The sequence below is a fragment of the Colletotrichum jinshuiense genome, chromosome 3 (genome assembly GCF_051148585.1).
Source record: "Colletotrichum jinshuiense chromosome 3, complete sequence".
NCBI lineage: Eukaryota > Fungi > Ascomycota > Sordariomycetes > Glomerellales > Glomerellaceae > Colletotrichum > Colletotrichum jinshuiense.
In genome coordinates, this window is record NC_139310.1 from 2,282,996 (window position 1) to 2,300,282 (window position 17,287).

Sequence of the window (17,287 nt, forward strand, 5' to 3'; positions counted from 1 at the left end):
TAATCGCACGATTTGCGCCGCGCATTGGCTCTAATAGCCTACTTGCCAGGGGGCTCTTACTCAGAGACAGTTCGTCCATGTGTATAAATGTGGTCCCCTTTGGGCCCCAAACATCCGGATGTATAAAAGTACCGGCCTGTGGGGTCCTTCTATAGACACCAACTAGCCTTGGGCAAATTGTATGCCGTCCGTCGAGGTTCTCTAGGGTCTAGAACAACCCTCTTCGCCATACCCAAAAGGATGTCGTTCAAAAAGGGGACCAGGGTGCTGAGGTGACACCGACCCTCCTTTCCGCCCACCGGTCTGCCTGCTTGACACTTTAAGCCGCCAAGCCCAGCCCTATGCCCTGCATACATCATACCTGGTGCTGACCATCCCCCCCACCTAGCACAACTCTTTTGCCGCGCTGGCCCAGGCAGAGAGAGTTTCACGACAGGTGCGGTCTGGTCGGTTATGGAAGAACTGCTCACACACAGCCAGCATGCGGTGCGACCTCGAGCGTGTCTTGTGTAACAGAGTCCCAGGCCTACTTTCCAATGAGAAGGGTGGATGTGCTGGCTGCCAGTTTGATAGACGCCGACATGCAGTCATGCCGGGCGGCCGCCCGGAGTACCGATCTCATCCCATGGCGTCTCTGTGCCCCCCGCCGCGCCTACCGACAAGATGATGAAACATGCCATAGGACTAAGAATGCGGTGAAAAAATACGTAAGCATCTCCGCCTTGGACACTCCTCGTCCGGCCCCCTTACCCCCACTGGTTCCTTGATCCTGCGGATCTGGGCTCGCTTGTCATCTCTTGTTGTACAGGGAGGAAAAAGAATGGACGACAGCCTCGGCTCCTACGGCTCCGCGCGGGCGATCCCGCACCGCAACATGTCGTCAGCACCACGCGGGCTCGTCTCCGGCCTCTTCTTCTGCGCCCCGAGTTATCTACCGCACGGTTAACACGGCCCAGTGGGCGTCGTGGTGTCTTACAGCGAGCATCATCGTGCGAGGTGAGGAGCGGCGTCTTTGGAGACGCAAACGCGTCTGCTTTGTCATGCCGGCCAATTGGCTCGATTGCAGTCGGGCGCAAGCAGCCGAGGCTTGGATGGTGTTGCTTACGCGGTCCCTGTCATGCCCATAACTGTCGCTCGGCGAGGAGGCTAGTGTGCTGACTAGGCGGCCGGCCGCTTACATCCACGGAGGCCAAGCACATTGAGGTTCTCGCAAAGGGGAAGTAGTGTGTACTTGTTTTGTTCATTCTGGGACAACAGGCCCATTCCGCATCTCACTTGATGGGGGTGGCCATGCTCCCAAGCTACTTACCGCCCATAATCTACCATACGTTTGTTTTATACCCCCTCTCTCAATGCGAGCAGCGGGGGAAATCTTGTGTCAGAGATCATAGCTCGTCCCTAACGTGTCCGCTGTCTGTCTTGCCAGGCTCCTCCATGGCCATGAGCTTCACAACCAAGCTCGTCCATCCAGTGAAATGCTGCGTGCGCTGGCCCTCGCCCGTCTCCGGGTTGTACTGCTCCCACGCAAAGCCCGTCTTCTCCCAGCTGTTGTACACGGTGTCGACGAGGTTCTTTCGCAGACGGGTGAAAAGATCCGCCGCCTTGTCCTTGAAGGGACCATCCTGGGAAGCAACGATCTAGTTTTGGTCAGTGGTGTGTTCTCGTTAGGGAACAGGGAACGGGGAGAAACTTACTCTCAGTTGGGAGACGGCCATGTAGTTGATGGGCATCCAGACGGGGCTTCTCCAGTAGTTCTCGACGGTTCCGTAGAACTCGTCCTGCTTGCTGAGACTTCTCAGACCGTGAGGGCTGAAGAGGTGCTCCTCGTCGCCTAGCAGATCAAGAAGCTTGCCCAACTTGGGGTCGTCGGCCTCGAGAAGACCGACCAAAAATGGGAATAGTGAGATATAACCCTTGTGACAGACAAGAGAGTTCTCTTCGAAGGCGTCAATGGTGGCATCGCAGTAGCACCCCTCCTTCTCGGACCAATGAAGGTCGTTGAGGTTTCTGCGGATGGCGTTGAGAGTAGTCTTGAACTCGTCGACTTCCTCCATCATACCAAGGGCGTCGGCAATGTTCATCAAGGACTTCGTCATCAGACCAACCCAGGACATGAGGTCAACGTGGAGTTCGCCAGGGTGAGGGGGCTGGGGGCGAGGGTAGTCATCGAGACCGCTAGTGAGGATATGGGTCTCGGTGCGACCTCGCCACCGGTAGCCCTCCTTGTTCGAGAACGCATCCCGGTCATAGGTCTTCAGGTCTCCTCGTTGAGTCTTGCGGAACCAATCGTACTGTGCGCGGACGAAAGGATAAAGTCTCCGGAGGAATTCCTCTCCCAACTCGACGTTGTCCAGGTGGGCAGTCTGAAGGGAGGCGGCGGGGCCGAGGTGCTCCTTCTCGGCAGGCTGGCTGCCATTGGTCTTCCTGAGCCGCTCCATGAAGCCTTCGATGATGAGGAAGAGAGTGGGGGGGTTGGCGTAGTGCGGGTATTGTACTTGGAATTCCTCGGGAACCTTGCTTCGTGCTTCGAGACCGAGAATCTGCTCACGAGGAATCCATCCATCCTCGTCCATGGTGTTGAACCAGCTCTTGACGATCTCCAAGGTCAGATCCATGTCCCAGTCCGCGATGGGGATGAGGTGGTAACCCTCGTCCCAGAGGAACCCTCTCGGGAAGAAAGGCCGTGAAGGAACGGCCGTGAAGAGCTCGTAAGGGCCCTCCAACTCTTGCTGCTTACGGGCACGAGCAGCGGCAGCTTCCTCCCAGAATCCTTCGTTCTCCTCGTCGTACTCGGGAGCGTACGAGCGGTCGATCAACTGCGAGCCGTGGAAGTAGCCGATGCCACCAAGCAGGTTGGAGAACATGCTCTTGGCAAACTTCTTATACTTCTCGGCGGTGAAGGGTGCCTTCATGCTGAAGATGGAGGAAAAACGCTCCCCGAAAAACTCGGTAACCGATTTGATTTCGCGCGTCACATCGGCGCTAGTGAGCTCTGGGCCAGCTGAAGCCGACGAGAAGATGACATCGAACTCGAACGCGCCCTCAAACATCTTTTGAACAATATGGGTGTTGCCTTCACCAGGTTTGTTCTCAAGCTGATAAGTGAGGAATGGTGGGGGCGGCTCCTTCATGTCGTAGTTTTGCTGAACATACTGAACGCTCTCCTGGATTAAGTTGAAGACAACGCCCTTGCCCTGCCATTGGTGCTCATCCGGAAGAGTGACCGAGCGCACTGTTGTTCGGTCGGGGTGTCTCCTCTCCGACAGTACGTGGTCACTAGACGGGTAATTGTTCTCTCCCTGGGTGAAGACCAGCTTGTACTTGCCAAGCTCTGGAGAAGTGCCCTCAAATGCGACGTCACCGACGAAGCCTGCTGGGTCGCTCTCGCCAGCAAACGCAAGCTCTGCCTCAGTACCCTCTTGTGCAACGTAGTAGTGCACCATCGTCTTCAAGTCGGCTGGAGCACCGGGTCTTGGAACACCCTTGATTCTTGCTGCCCAGCTGCCGCCGTGGGCCCCACCAGGGACCTTGACGAACGAGGTGGTGATGTCAATCTGGTTGCCTTCATCGTGGATGGACTGAATACCTCCCCTGCGGGCATCATACTCGTCCCATCCATAACCATGGAGACCCTCATGTTGCTCGCAGGTGTATCGGAATCCTGTCAGATTGTTAGCTTAAATGGGAAGCGAAGGGGGGCATCCAACCAACTCACCTTGCTGAACGTCCTGGTAGTTGTCGACCCTGGACCACATCAATCCAGTCCACAGACTCTTTGGAGACCTGGAACGGACACCGAAATACAGGTTTGACTTGTAGGGACCCCAGAACAAGCTCTGGTTGTTGAGGCGACCAACCTCGGAGGTCAAGATGGAAGCTGAGCCGGGGCCATCTTCTGCTGCAAGGGCCAGCTGTGCGCCAAAGATGTTGAGAAGGGAAATTGTAATGAAGACGGCCAATTGCGTTATACGAGCCATCTTTGCGGTGTGTGAGTGGTCATCCAGTGCTCATCAGAGCTCTGAGTTAAGAATTGGACACTCACACAACAGCTATTCGAAGAACTCAAGCTGTGTGTTCGTTTAAGGTAAGGCGCTGCAAGGCAGTGACTGAAGAGAGATGAGCGAAGTATCGAGGTACCTCTGGCAGAGTGAACACGTTGAAAGTCGGGAGCTGGAGCTCATCGAGGCTGAGGTGAAATGTGGCTTCCACAGCTTGCTTGACGTCGTTTGTCGGACCGGCCAATCAGCCCCCCTGAAAGACGTCAAGCTTGGGCCAGCTGACGTGTGGCGTCGGGTGTTTTAGCGTCGACCCCCCGTTGTCGACAGTTGCTACGATCCCTGAAACTTCAGCAGACTTCCCAATGCGCTGGTGTTGGGGAATGTCGCGCCGGGTCCCTCCACTAAAAACCACCCCGGTCGAATCGCACACCGTGGCTGGCTGCGTGCCAATTCCATCCCGTCTTCTCTAACTAACCTCTACTCCTTTACCTGTTTGCTGCACGACGTAGCTCCCGTCAACCTGCAGCCGGCTTTTGCGCTTGAATATCGTGAGTGCGCAAGACCCGATAACCTCGACACAAGCTCGACTCCGCTCAAGAAGCCACCTGGCGAGCTTCGCCAACCTCCGCGCCTTGTTGTCGTAGCGCCGAAAGCCCGAGACCATCGCGATATGGCCTCATAGCTTGCATGCACCAAATCTCCGAGTTGAAGATGCTGGACGGAAGCCATAAATGCTAGGATGAGCTTGGACTCGCTGTTACCCATTGCGCCCGCAAGGGTGAAGGCATTGGTTCTGCCCCTGGGCCAGATTAGAAGTGACCGTTTCTCGTCCTTCATCGAGCGCCTACGACCAGAACATGCCGTCTCCTTGCGGGATGTCACCCCTGATGGGCGACCGAATAGAAGCAAGTCTCCTCCTGTCTTGTTTGTCCAGTTTGTCCAGAGAGAATGCATAAGCTGACTGGTGAATGACAGACATGTTCTCGCCCTTGGCCTTCCCCAACGGCACCGTATTCTACGAACTTATAACCCACGTCCCTCCCCCCTCGCACATCGCCCTCTCACCTTTCGACTTCTACCGCGAACCGCTCGCAGTCATTGCGATTGCAGATGGTGACGAACTCAATCGAGTCACCTTTAATAAGAGGCAATCCGGCAATGCGCCCACCATTGCAGAACAGAACATTAGAACGCTGTACCAGGAGCTGGAGGAGTTGAGAGACCGCTTTGAAAAGGCGCTGGTTCACCAAGTCTTGATTTTTGACCATGCGCCTTCTAAGGAGAACCCTGTTCCACTCCCCGAGGGCCTCATCGCTATACCACCGCCGGACGAGTGTAAGCGGACAACCTTGAAGACAATAATGTGCGATATTACGTCGCAGCTCCTGGCCGAAATGACAACTTTGGCCAAGTCGTTTGAGGCAAAGCCTTTCATCGAGTCTCCTGGACAGTCTCACTCGACAAGGTCGGCAAACGGAACATCTTGGGGCGCGGACGATTCAGTGTCACCTAGCAAGAGAAACTCTCAATTTACTCCTGGCCCTCAAAGGTCAAGCTCGACTAGTGGTCTTTCAGACCGGCAAATGCACCGCATGTCGATGCCGGTTGCACCATCGAAAAACAACCCCACCATCACCTCCTCCAACTCAACCCCGGCCCGTCCCTCGACTCCCGTAAGGAGCGGGTTGTCTAACCCCCCGACTACCTTTGACGACTTGGCTGCCGGCATCAATAGCGGCTCTTCAACACCTGACGCAGCTTCGCGGCCAGGTGCTGGAGAACACTTCAGGTCAGAAAGCTCAGATCGGGTCTCGGTGCAAGGCTTTGGCCCCGGTGGTCTAAACGATCGCTGGAGAGCCAAAGGGAAGGGGAGGGTGACAATTCTCCTTGGCTCTTTGTACCTCCAAGCCGGACGATGGACCGACGCTTTGAAGGAGCTTATAGACGGTGCAACCGTTGCGAGATCGATCAACGATCACATCTGGCACGGCAAAGCCCTGGAGCTGATTACCCTCAGTCTTCTACTACTTAGTTGGGTGAAGGTGGAGTTTCAAGTCCCGTCGGTGTGCCAGCCACCACAGGACAAGGCCACGGCCGCAGCTTATGCTGCTCTAGAAGCAGCAACAGTTGATTCGGGTCAACCGAAGCACATACGCAACCTTCAAATAATGCTACCGGATCTCCTGGAGCGAATAGTTGGCCTGTATTCCAGGATATCTGCTGAGAACCTACCTCCATTGCCTTTGGCCGAAACCACAATCCGCTTCTCCAAGATACTGTCTGCCTTGCACCTCGCTGACGGACAGCTGGGGGAACAGTCCTATGACATGATTGTCTTTGGCAAGCTGCCTCTGACCCCTTTGACAACGTCACCTCGGCTGACTGTCATACCGAGCCGACAGCAAATCGTGGCGCTTCTTTTCCGAGCATTTCCCTCATCGGCTTCTGAGCTTCTCACCATTGCCGACCGAGTTTCGATTTTGGCAGGAATCGCGTCCGTTCTTGGGCCTCTCGGCTACCATCGCAAGAAAGCCATGGTTACCAGGGAGCTTGTATCCGTCCTAATCAGTGGACTAGTTGAGGCTCGTACTCGAGGTGCTGCAGATATGGGAATTCATCCTGCGGCAGGCTTGGTAGCTCTGAACGCTGCCAACGGACACAGCAACAGTGCAGTCGCTCTCGAGCTGGGCGAAGGTGATGTCGAGCAAGGGATCGAGGCCTTTCTGGCCCTTTTATGCAAGTCGTACGGTATCGTTGGCTTTGACATGAAGAGGCAGCCATCGGATGACACTACGTCTGCCGAAGACTCGGATGCTGCTGTCATCGATAGAATTCGGGGGCAGGCGGCCGCGAGATTCTTTGGATTCACCAGTGTCAAACTGAATATCTTGAGAGCTTGTATCAATTTCTCGGAGGCGCTGCCCGATTTTAATGGTGTCTTGAAGTTCTCCAGCGATTTGCTTCGAACAGCCGGGTCCGGGGTTGCCCCTGGCCCCCGCAAAGAGGACGCATCGCCGGTCATTGCTCGCGACGAGCAGGTTCGGTTGGTTACGAACATTTCAAAAACGTCGAACCTGGCCAAAAGACTGGGTCTCAACCATCTTGCCGCCGAATACTGGGATGAGTTTTTCGTCCGTGGCGTAGCTTTGGAGCCCCTTCCCGTTACCAGAATCCCGGTTCCGCACGCGAAGAGTACACTTCCTGGAGCAGTAACGGCACGGACATCCCAGGATGTCAACCCCTTCATATACAACCCATTCCTGAAACAGCCTGACAAAGCTGCTGTCGATCACATCCTGGTTGCGAACGAACCTGCAACTTTCAAAGTTACTCTGCAGAACCCATACGATATAGAGGTTGATGTTGAGAGTGTCCGCTTAGACACCAGCGGTGCGGAGTTTGAGTCGGATTCCGAAAGTACTGTCATCGGACCATATAGGACTCAAATTCTCAAGGTTACTGGAACTCCAAAAGGTGCCGGTGCCCTGAAGGTGACGGGTGCGATAATTCGCGTCCGTGGCTGTCGAGAAAGACGATTTCCCATCTTCAAACAGCCATGGACACCGCAGGCAGACTTGAAGGTAAAGGCGACTGGGCTGTCGGCACTGGAAGGCACCATCTCCTCAGGAGACCTCGTTGGCCGTCCGCTAAAGGTTGAAGACGTTGGGTTAAATGTCATCCCTCAACAGCCCATCATCATCGTCAAGTCGACAACGCTCCCGCAGTCTTCTGTCATGGTGCTTGAAGGGGAAAGACAGGTTTTCTCCGTCACTCTACAAAATCTGTCTCAGACAACCGCGGTGGATTTCATGCTTTTCTCATTCCAAGATTCCACGCAAGGGCCATTGCAAGCAGGCATCAATAACAGAGATGCCACACCTGCAGAACTGTATGAGTACGAATACATACTCATGAAGCGGCAAGCCCTCCGAAGGTTGAACAAAAAGGAGCCGGAAAAGCGGTACATAGCCCCTGGCGGCACCGCCACTTTCGATTTCGAAATTCTTGGCAAACCTGGCTTGACGAACGCTGCCATTCAAATCGATTATGCCCATCTTGGGATGTCTCCAGAGGAAGTGACGGAGCAATTCCATACCCGACAGGTTTCATTGCAGTTGACTGTCACGGTTAACGCCAGCGTCGAGCTTGCGCGGCTCGATGTTCTACCACTCAGTGGCCCTGTGCCTCGGCCACTCCTAAGCCTCACGAACCTGGAGTCTAAATCTGACCCATCCACCCTAGCGGATGAATACTGTCTCTTGTCTATGGATCTACGCAACGCCTGGCCTAGCAACATGGAAGTGCAGCTGGACGGTGAGGAAGGCATTGTGATCGATGAGCACATTCTCCCAGGAAACACGAGCCGAGTCATCGTTCCCCTACGAAGAATATACCTTGAAGATCCATATGCTTCTATCCCGGCCCTCAACCCATCAAGACAGCGGCAGTTTGTCGTTAGCACCAGCAAAATCACGCCAGACATGGAACGATCAAATCGTGAGGCATTTTGGTACAGGGAAAAGATTCTCGACACACTCACTGCCAAATGGAAGACGGTGTCGGGCCCGAAGCGGAGTGGTTATATAGACCTACGCAGTATCAGGCTCTCTCCTCGGATGATGGACGCCATTCGAATTGACGATATCGGTATCGACATCTCGATCAAAGACCAAAACGAGGTTCTGGGTAAAGCAGGCGACCAGTCAGTCGCTGTCGACACCTTTGTCCAGATCAAGGTCGGCATTTTAAATCGGTCGGCTCAGCCGGTCTATCCCATGCTGCGGCTGATGCCGGCTCTGTGTCACCGCCCCCTAAACATCGCCTTGGACTTCACGCGGAAATTCGCCTGGAACGGCACTTTGCAACAAGCTCTTCCATTATTGGCAGCGAAGTCAAGCACCGAGGTGGAAATCCAAGCGATGGCGCTTTGCCGAGGGGAGTTCGAGATAGCGGCATCGATTGAGGAGTACCAGATCTGGGAAGCGCCCAAGGAAGAGAAGGACGAGGAAGATACAAAGGAAAGTCGACAACGATCAGACCCTCAGACGATGATAAATGCGATCATCGGTGCGAAGGAACGGCGCATATGGCATTCAAGACAACCCTGCGTTATCAAAGTGACAGATCACGACTAGCAACATGGGCTACATTGTATATGACGAACTGTATGATGGACGTGGACAAGTGAATCATACCGAAGCGAAGGTCTGGACTTGGCGATCGCAGCGGCTTCTGTTAAGTAGATAATCAAGTTCACCTAGACGAGTCAAGCATCGAGCTGTGATGGTTTCAAGTCGGAGTTCAGGGAAGAGCCGATCGACCCGACGATCGAATTAAGCTCATCCCTGACGGCGCTCGGGCGAATCATGCGTGGGTCTGACCGCCTTCTCGTTTCTGCCTTTGGTTGCCACCAAAATTTCTTTGTCAACGGCTCCCGGTGCTAGCCGACAGCGGGCCTTTTCCCACTCTTGGACTCATTTACAAGGCTTGGCCTCGAACGCTTGTTGCGAGCGCTGCATCGAGGCTCTTGTTATTGTCCATGAAAGTGGGATATTTCTCTCAATGATGACGCGACCTCAGATTTTGTTTCTCGATGCGTACGACTCCTTTACGAACAACATCGTCTCCCTTCTCACAACGTTGCTTGATGCCGATGTACACGTTCTGCCGATTGACACGCCGTTGCTAGATCCAAACTCACGGACGTTCTCTGATGACTTTCACCGAGAACTGTCTAGGTACCATGCCGTAGTATGCGGACCAGGTCCCGGTTCTGCCGAGATTGAGAAGGATGTTGGGCTTATGAGATGCATTTGGGGGTTGCAAGATGAGCATCTACTACCGGTCTTGGGAATTTGCCTTGGATTTCAGAGTCTTGTTCTCAGTTCGGGCGGCAAGGTGAGAAGGCTGCAACGCGGTTTGCATGGGATGGTTCGCACTATTCAGTACGGGAACCCTCAGTTATCCCGCGCCGAGGACATTTTCGATGGTGTCTCCGAGTTCAAGGCAACCCTCTATCACAGTCTCTGTGCCGACATCGGTCAGGATTCGATCTCGGATGTCGACTGGGCGAGTAAGCGATGGCGTGCTCAGAAAACGGCCCCTGAATTGATACCCCTGGCTTGGGTCGACGAGGAGAGGGTTAACGGCCACGAGAGGATTCTTATGGCGGTTAAGCATCAAAGCAAGCCGTTTTGGGGGCTTCAGTACCATCCGGAATCTGTCTGCACTCAGCCCGCGGGCCATGCGGTTATCCGCAACTGGCTTCGCGAAGCCATGGCGTGGAACCAGAGATCGCAAAGGACGGTGACAAGTGGAGAAGGGTGTCTTGCAAGGAATGCCGTGAAGCCAAGTCTCCTATCCGAGATTCGAGCCGCGGCTCAAGAAGGCCACGCGCCAGTCCTCGCATGGGCGGAGATGCCGACGTCTTTGGCGACCGTGGGACTCGACTCCGACTACAGTTACAAGACCATCAGCCTCCCGGCAAACGTCAAGGTTCCGGACATCGTGGAAATATTAAAGAGCAGCCGGACGGAACACATCATTCTGGATTCTTCCAACTCGAGCGCGATGGCGACAGGCGCCGCGGATGTACGGGGCAGATTCAGCATCATCGCTCTTGACGTAGAAGAGTCTCTACGGATCGAGCATCACGTCGGAGACGACTTCGCCACGGCCCGGATTCCTTCAATCCAGGGGATGCCTGTTGATCTCGTGGAGACTATTCCCTTCGGACCCCGCGAGAACATCTGGCATCTGCTCTCTGGCTTCCTTGAGAAGCGACGGATCGAGGCATCGAACGATCTCGAGACGCCGTTTCGAGGCGGCTTCATGGGCTATCTAACTTACGAAATGGGACTTAAGGGAATCGATGTGACGGTGACTGCAGACCGCGGGCACCAAAGACCCGATCTGTGCTTCGCTTGGGTCTCGAAGAGCATCGTCGTGGATCACATCAAGGGAGTCCTGCATGTTCAACATTTGCAGAAGCGAAAGCTCAACGCCGACTTTTGGATTGATTCCGTGGTGGCATCGCTGCAGATGTCACATCTATGGCAATCAGGAAAGGCCAGCGCCAACACCTCGGATTCTTCGACGGTAGCAACACGCCCTGTCATCCGCGTGCCCGATGCAGACGAGTACGAAGCGAAGGTTTCCAGTTGTCAGGACTACATCGCGGCCGGCGAGTCGTACGAGCTCTGCTTGACGGACCAAACGACCGTCACGTTGCCAGGAATTCCGACCCGGGAACATGCCTCTAATGGGCTTGTCAGTGATCATACTCACCCAAAGTCGACCTATGTTGCGCCGTGGAAGTTGTACAAGACCCTCCGGACCCGTCAGCCAGTCCCCTTCGGGTCCTTCATTCGCCTCGGCGGCGCAACGTTAATCAGCAGCTCGCCGGAGCGATTTCTCGAGTACGACGCCGACGGCTTCTGTTCCATGCGGCCAATGAAGGGTACAGTTCGCAAGTCGAATGATGTCGCAACCCTGGCACAGGCGGAGGAGATCCTGCACGTGCCGAAGGAGGAGGCGGAGAATCTCATGATCGTAGACCTCGTCCGGCACGACCTTCACGGCGTCTGTGGATCCGGCAACGTTACGGTGCCTCATCTTATGAAGGTGGAGGAGTACGCTACGGTCTTCCAGATGATTACCATCGTCAACGGCCAGCTGCCGGACCAGACTATGTCGGGGGCTGACCGACACACGGGTCTTGACGTCCTCGCGGCCAGCCTCCCACCGGGCAGCATGACGGGGGCGCCGAAGAAGCGGAGTTGCGAGCTGCTGCAGGAGATTGAAGAGCATCGGGAGAGGAGTCTGTACTCGGGTGTGGTGGGGTACATGGATGTCACTGGCAAAGGGGATTGGAGCGTGACGATCCGGACCATGTTCAAGTGGGACGACGAGACTGCGCCGCCCGAGGAGGGTGAGTCGGAGCCGAGGGAGGTATGGCACATTGGGGCCGGCGGTGCCGTGACGATTCTGAGCACGCCGGAGGGCGAGAGAGAGGAGATGTTTACCAAGTTGGCAGGGCCGCTCGGAGTCTTTGCGGAAGCCTGAACGTGCCGATGGGTAGGATGCTTTGGGAAGGGGATGCTGTTTGACTTTGGGGCTTACTGGCGTTACACGTGTTTGCGAGGGGCACATGGCGGGGGTGTTTGGCTGATACCTCAACGTATCTGGGATATTAGACTCTGGACCTTCGCGGGTATTAGACTCAACTTTAGACGACCCGGATCATCCATATGAAAGAAGGACATGCAATCGTGTCCTAGACAATACCAACAATGCCATGGAATTAGATGGTTTTGCAAACAAAGCGAAAGAGGAACGCCCGCCTGACGGAATAATGCCGGATATACACGCGTGAGCCCAAGTCAAGCACGCCGATCTAGTCCATTCCCGGATTCCCAGACCCGAGCGCCTCGTTATCCCGACCATGTCGTACTGTACAGACCCGCCGCCAATCTGGACGAAATGCGCTCTCCCACTGCTGCCCCCTCATACGAATCATGTCTCCGGAGTCATAACTCTTGCTCTCATTTAGAATTCCTGCTCCTCCTGGAAGAACATTCCAAAACTGATGATGGTGCCGTAGATAAGAAGGCCTCCGATTATAGACATGACCATGGCCTCGACCTGGATGAGGTCGGAATGGGCAAGGACGACAGGCAGGGCTGCGATGGAGAGGAACAGAATTAGCTACACATTTCGCCGACAGGAAAGAATTCCATGTATAAGACAACTCACCAATTCCCATGACTACCATGAATCCAGTGCAGAAGCGGCCGAGGTCCAGCACGGCGGCGCCAGAACCCTCGACGAAGTCATCAGGGTTGGCGCATCGCGAGCAGATCCAGTTGGGGATCGGGGCGAGCACATAGGTGGCTACGACGAGGAGCGGGTAGTAGACCTTCCAAAGAGCGCAGGAGAGAATGACGAGGAGAAACCCAACGGCTAGGACGAAGGAGAGGGCGATGATGGTCTTGAGCCCGGCGGCCGGCATCTTGGAGTTTGGAGGTGGGTGCGTATGTATGGAGGGATTCCTTGTTTCGGACGGGTATCGGGTGTAGGAACTGGGTAGAGGGCCCCGCCGGGGCTGCAAATCGACGACGTTGGGGAGACTTCAGTAGATTGGTTCGAAAGATCGCACGTCAAAGGTTCTTTCGAAGAAGTGTGCCGGTTCGTGGTCAAGGGGAAGCTTCGTGGTCGTAGATTGATCGGTCGTTGTGGATAGCGGCTAGGCTGGCAGGCTGAGCTGTGATGAGATGGCGGGTCCGGCCTGACGCACGAAGGCCGTCGTCAGCGCACGGCGCAACCTTGTTCCAGATGCCGGGCAAGAGAACCCAGTGGGAGGTAGGTACGATGCTCCCCACCCGGCAAGACCCCGGCAAGAAGTGAGGTAAGGTACACCAGTACGTAGCTCAATGCACGGAGCACCTTGCACCCACCCTGGCTCCAGGCTGAGAGAGTGCTACGAAAGCTCGACCTGCCTTGAGCTGGCTTGCTGCTGCGGAGGGCGCCTTATTATCCACAAGCTCTCACTCTCCATCACTGACTGCTCGCCCAATAACCACGAAAACACCCCGCGATCCTCCCTCTCAACCACCCCACGAAACCTTCCAAGTCCCGATTTGCAGATCCATCGAGCTGCTTGACGAAGCTACGACGAACCTTCCTTTACGCCCGCCATGTTCAGAAACAATTACGACAACGACTCGGTGACATTGTAAGTTGTTTGGCCTTCAGTCTTCCCTCCGCCCCTCGCCTGGCTGGAGACGAACGGCGCGACGGTTTGGCTAACTCTCGACTCCTTGCAGCTCGCCGCAAGGCCGGATATTCCAGATCGAGTATGCAGCCGAAGCAGTGAAGCAGGGTTCCGTGGTAGTAGGCATTGCGAGCAAAACACATGCCGTCCTGGTAGCAATCAAGGTACGAAGTCACTGCTGCCCTCAGTCATTCCCCTTTCCATAAACCTCCTCCCTCCCTTTCCAATTCACATCCTTGCCTCCCAAGGTACGAAACTAGCTAACATGGCATTCCTTTCGTACAGCGCAACGCCGAGGAGCTCTCCTCGTACCAGAAGAAGATATTCCCCGTTGACGAGCATGCCGGCATCGCCATCGCAGGCCTCACCTCGGACGCTCGCGTTCTTTCCAACTTCATGAAGCAGCAGTGCCTCGGCCACCGCATGACGTACGCCCGCTCGATGCCCCTCCGCACCCTTGTCGACATGATTGGCGAAAAGGCCCAGATCAACACCCAGGTCTATGGTAAGCGGCCCTACGGCGTCGGCCTCCTCGTCGCTGGTGTCGACGAGCGCGGGCCTCACCTCTTCGAGTTCCAGCCCAGTGGCATGACAGAGGAGATGCTCGCTTTCGCCATCGGTGCCCGCAGTCAGATGGCCCGCACCTATCTCGAGCGCAACATCGACGCCTTCGAGTCCTGCTCGCGCGAGGAGCTTGTACGCCACGGCCTCAAGGCCCTCAAGGAGAGTCTCGTCCAGGACCGCGAGCTGACGGTCGAGAACACGAGCGTCGGCGTCGTCGGCTTCACCGAGAAGGATGGCTTGAAGACAGTCCAACCCTTCAAGTTGTTCGATGGCCAGGATGTCAAGGAGTGGCTCGATAGCGTCGCGGCCAGCGAGGGCCAAGGCGGCGGCGAGGAGGGCGGTGAGGGAATGGAGGTTGACGAATAGAAATGCCGGGATGGCAAGCTGGAAGGAGGGGTGGGCAAATCCTGCGTTGCGTCGGACTAGACTGGACCATCGCCAACTCCCTCCCCGGGATGGCTGATCGGGCTGGCTGGGGGGAGGAAAGGCGAAGTACCTGAATACACCGAGCCGGCCCGTTTAGACTTGTACCAATACACTGCAAAAGGAGATTCGACAGCTGATGGAGGAGCTGCATCCGATGATTCAGACATGAAGAAACCCGACTTGAATGTGCACAGTGACTTGGCCAGGCAGGGGTTTTGATATCGTTTATTTGGTTTCTTGGTTGTGTAACTCTCATGATGGTCTATCAAACTATAACGCATGCACCCAATACACAACAACCGACCGTCACCCTCAATGTCTCATTCCACGTGTCACCAAGATCGGCACGAAAGGATCTCTCCCCTCGCTTCGTTCTATCCATGCCAGCCAGAGCGCGACGCGGATATGGAGAAACACCACGGCTGCCAGACTCCGGTACGCACCCGTTTTCACATTGCAAATGTTGCCTGCCTCCGTTTCTATTCCCTGTTCCTCAGTCTCATTCGGGCTTTTGGCTTAGCAATTCGATCCCTCGCACTTAAGACTTGGACCAGTCGAGCTTGAAAGTAGCCTCCGAGACCTGATAGTCCCTGAGCGCCTTGATGGCACCCTCGGCCGTGGTGGCGGTGACGAGGATGTCAGCGTTGGCGGCCTTGATGAAGCCCTCGTCAACACTCTTGCGGACCCACTCGAGGATGCCATCGTAGAAACCGTTGATGTTGAGGAGGCAGATGCCCTTGTCGTGGATGCCCAGCTGGTTCCAGGTGGCCGTCTCGAGAACCTCCTCAATGGTGCCGTAGCCTCCGGGGAGGGCAATGAAACCGCTTCCTGGGGCGCCGGCAAAGACCTCCTTGGCCATCATCTGCTTGCGGGTGTGCATGTCCTTGACGACGGTGGTGCGCCCGTAGACGGTCTCGTCGGGGACGTACATGTTGTCTTTGTTGACGGTGCCGTAGGTCCCATCACGCTCATACTTGACAAGGGCCTCGGGGATAATGCCGTGGACCGAGTCCGGGCCGGCAAGGGCGACGAGGGACTTTGCCACCTCGCCCATCAGGCCGACTGTTCCACCGCCGTAGACTGAGATGCTAGTTAGCTATCGTCCTGGTGGGCTATCCGTCTCGTCTGCCCTGAGAAATGTTGCGCCACATGTTGTCATCGATGCAGTGACCGAGACATGTCGCTGCGATGATCCATGAAGCGGGAGTGGAGCGAGAGGAAGAGAGAAGAGAGGATGAGTGACTCACCAAGGTCGATGTTGTTCTCGGCCATGATCCTTGCCAACTCACGAGCGGCCTCCATGTGCTGAGGCTTGAAACCGGGAGAGGCGCCGCAGTAGACACAGATCTTGATGCGCCGTTGCACACCATTCGTGGTACCGTTGGTGCCATTGGTGTTACTGCTCGTGATACCGTTGGATGTGGCATTGCCACTGGGCGTGCCATCCCGAGAGGCCGGGAAGGACGGCAGGGGGGAAGGGCCGCCGGACTGCATTGTTGAGGTTTGTTTGAATGCTGGTGAGAATAAAAAGGAATGTTCCAAGAAGGGGTTTCCAAGTTATTTTCTGTTCTTTTTCGTTAAGGTTAATATTCAAGGGAGAGAAAGTTGCCAGAGTGGCTTACGAGTGAGATGGCGCTCAGTCTAAATAGCTAAGAGGCGTAGCTGGAAGTCAAGATGACGGGGCTTTTGTGGGGAAAGGACGACAAGAGAAAAGAGTCACAACCAACGAGAGAATCACCCTGTCGACGCCCAGCTTTGAGGGATTTAAGAGATGGCGATTTGTGACTGAAAGAGAAAGAAGAAGATCAAGAGTCCCAAATGTCAAGACAGAAAAGCTCGAGGGGGAAAACTGAAAAGGGGGGAACAGCGAGATGGCGGTGAAAAAGAGGCCTGTTATATACGCCTATGGGATGGCCCAGAAAGGGATGCAAGTTTGTCTTGTTCGTTGGGGAAGATCAGGGCAATGGGTTGTTGGCGAGTTGGTGTATCAATATCCTAGTAACCACCTGAAGGGTAATAAGAAAGGAAAGAAAAGAAAGATTGGACGAGATGAGAGCAAGCACAGATGCGAATGAGACAACGAGATGTCAGTTACCGCCACGGCGCATGGCGACGGGCCGAAGCTTTGGTTTAGCGTAGCAGCTGGAACAGTCAATGGCCACAAGGTCTCGCTCGGGGATCCGTGGCTCCTGTGCCGGTACAGTAGTGTACGCTTTAGTCGAAGCGAAGTATCCCAGCTGGGAAAGAAAAGCAAAGTAAAGGGCCCTCTCTGACTGCTCATTGCTTAACCAGAGACGAAGGACGGGGGTCGGGTGACGGTTTGACATGGACGCGGATTTGGGACGGAGGGGTAGGGACGACGGATCCGGGGCCGCAATACACTGCCCAATGGATTTTTTTGGAACACTCGACTTGTTGAACCCGACCCGACTTGGCCTTTGCTGAGACTCGACGGGCTTGGGGCACCCCAGTTGTTTGCGTGTTTGGTTCCTCAACTTGTTACGCAGCGACTGACCCGCACACGCGC

General features: G+C 55.4%; 6 protein-coding genes across 6 annotated transcripts; 3 read left to right on the forward strand and 3 right to left on the reverse strand.

Moving 5' to 3' along the window:
- Positions 1–1,385: 1,385 nt before the first annotated feature.
- Positions 1,386–3,977, reverse strand: EsH8_III_000642 (mannosyl-oligosaccharide glucosidase; the record flags this gene model as incomplete). Its single annotated transcript, XM_083262367.1, has 3 exons — positions 1,386–1,637; positions 1,695–3,661; positions 3,716–3,977. 3 exons carry the CDS (start codon positions 3,975–3,977, stop codon positions 1,386–1,388), a joined length of 2,481 nt encoding a protein of 826 aa, XP_083122854.1.
- A 760-nt stretch (positions 3,978–4,737) lies between these two features.
- Positions 4,738–9,133, forward strand: EsH8_III_000643 (TRAPPII-specific subunit TRS120; the record flags this gene model as incomplete). The annotated part of the gene is made up of 2 exons (XM_083262368.1): positions 4,738–4,903; positions 4,974–9,133. The coding sequence occupies 2 exons, from the start codon at positions 4,738–4,740 to the stop codon at positions 9,131–9,133; spliced, it is 4,326 nt and encodes a 1,441-aa protein (XP_083122855.1).
- A 793-nt stretch (positions 9,134–9,926) lies between these two features.
- Positions 9,927–12,062, forward strand: EsH8_III_000644 (aminodeoxychorismate synthase pabA; the record flags this gene model as incomplete). The annotated part of the gene is made up of 1 exon (XM_083262369.1): positions 9,927–12,062. One exon carries the CDS (start codon positions 9,927–9,929, stop codon positions 12,060–12,062), a length of 2,136 nt encoding a protein of 711 aa, XP_083122856.1.
- Positions 12,063–12,545: 483 nt separating this feature from the next.
- On the reverse strand, positions 12,546–13,008 carry EsH8_III_000645 (vacuolar protein sorting 55; the record flags this gene model as incomplete). Its single annotated transcript, XM_083262370.1, has 2 exons — positions 12,546–12,679; positions 12,753–13,008. The coding sequence occupies 2 exons, from the start codon at positions 13,006–13,008 to the stop codon at positions 12,546–12,548; spliced, it is 390 nt and encodes a 129-aa protein (XP_083122857.1).
- A 685-nt stretch (positions 13,009–13,693) lies between these two features.
- EsH8_III_000646 (proteasome core particle subunit alpha 6) lies at positions 13,694–14,700 on the forward strand (the record flags this gene model as incomplete). Its single annotated transcript, XM_083262371.1, has 3 exons — positions 13,694–13,731; positions 13,823–13,934; positions 14,056–14,700. The coding sequence occupies 3 exons, from the start codon at positions 13,694–13,696 to the stop codon at positions 14,698–14,700; spliced, it is 795 nt and encodes a 264-aa protein (XP_083122858.1).
- Positions 14,701–15,298: 598 nt separating this feature from the next.
- On the reverse strand, positions 15,299–16,254 carry EsH8_III_000647 (LOG family protein; the record flags this gene model as incomplete). Its single annotated transcript, XM_083262372.1, has 2 exons — positions 15,299–15,840; positions 16,008–16,254. The coding sequence occupies 2 exons, from the start codon at positions 16,252–16,254 to the stop codon at positions 15,299–15,301; spliced, it is 789 nt and encodes a 262-aa protein (XP_083122859.1).
- Positions 16,255–17,287: the final 1,033 nt, after the last annotated feature.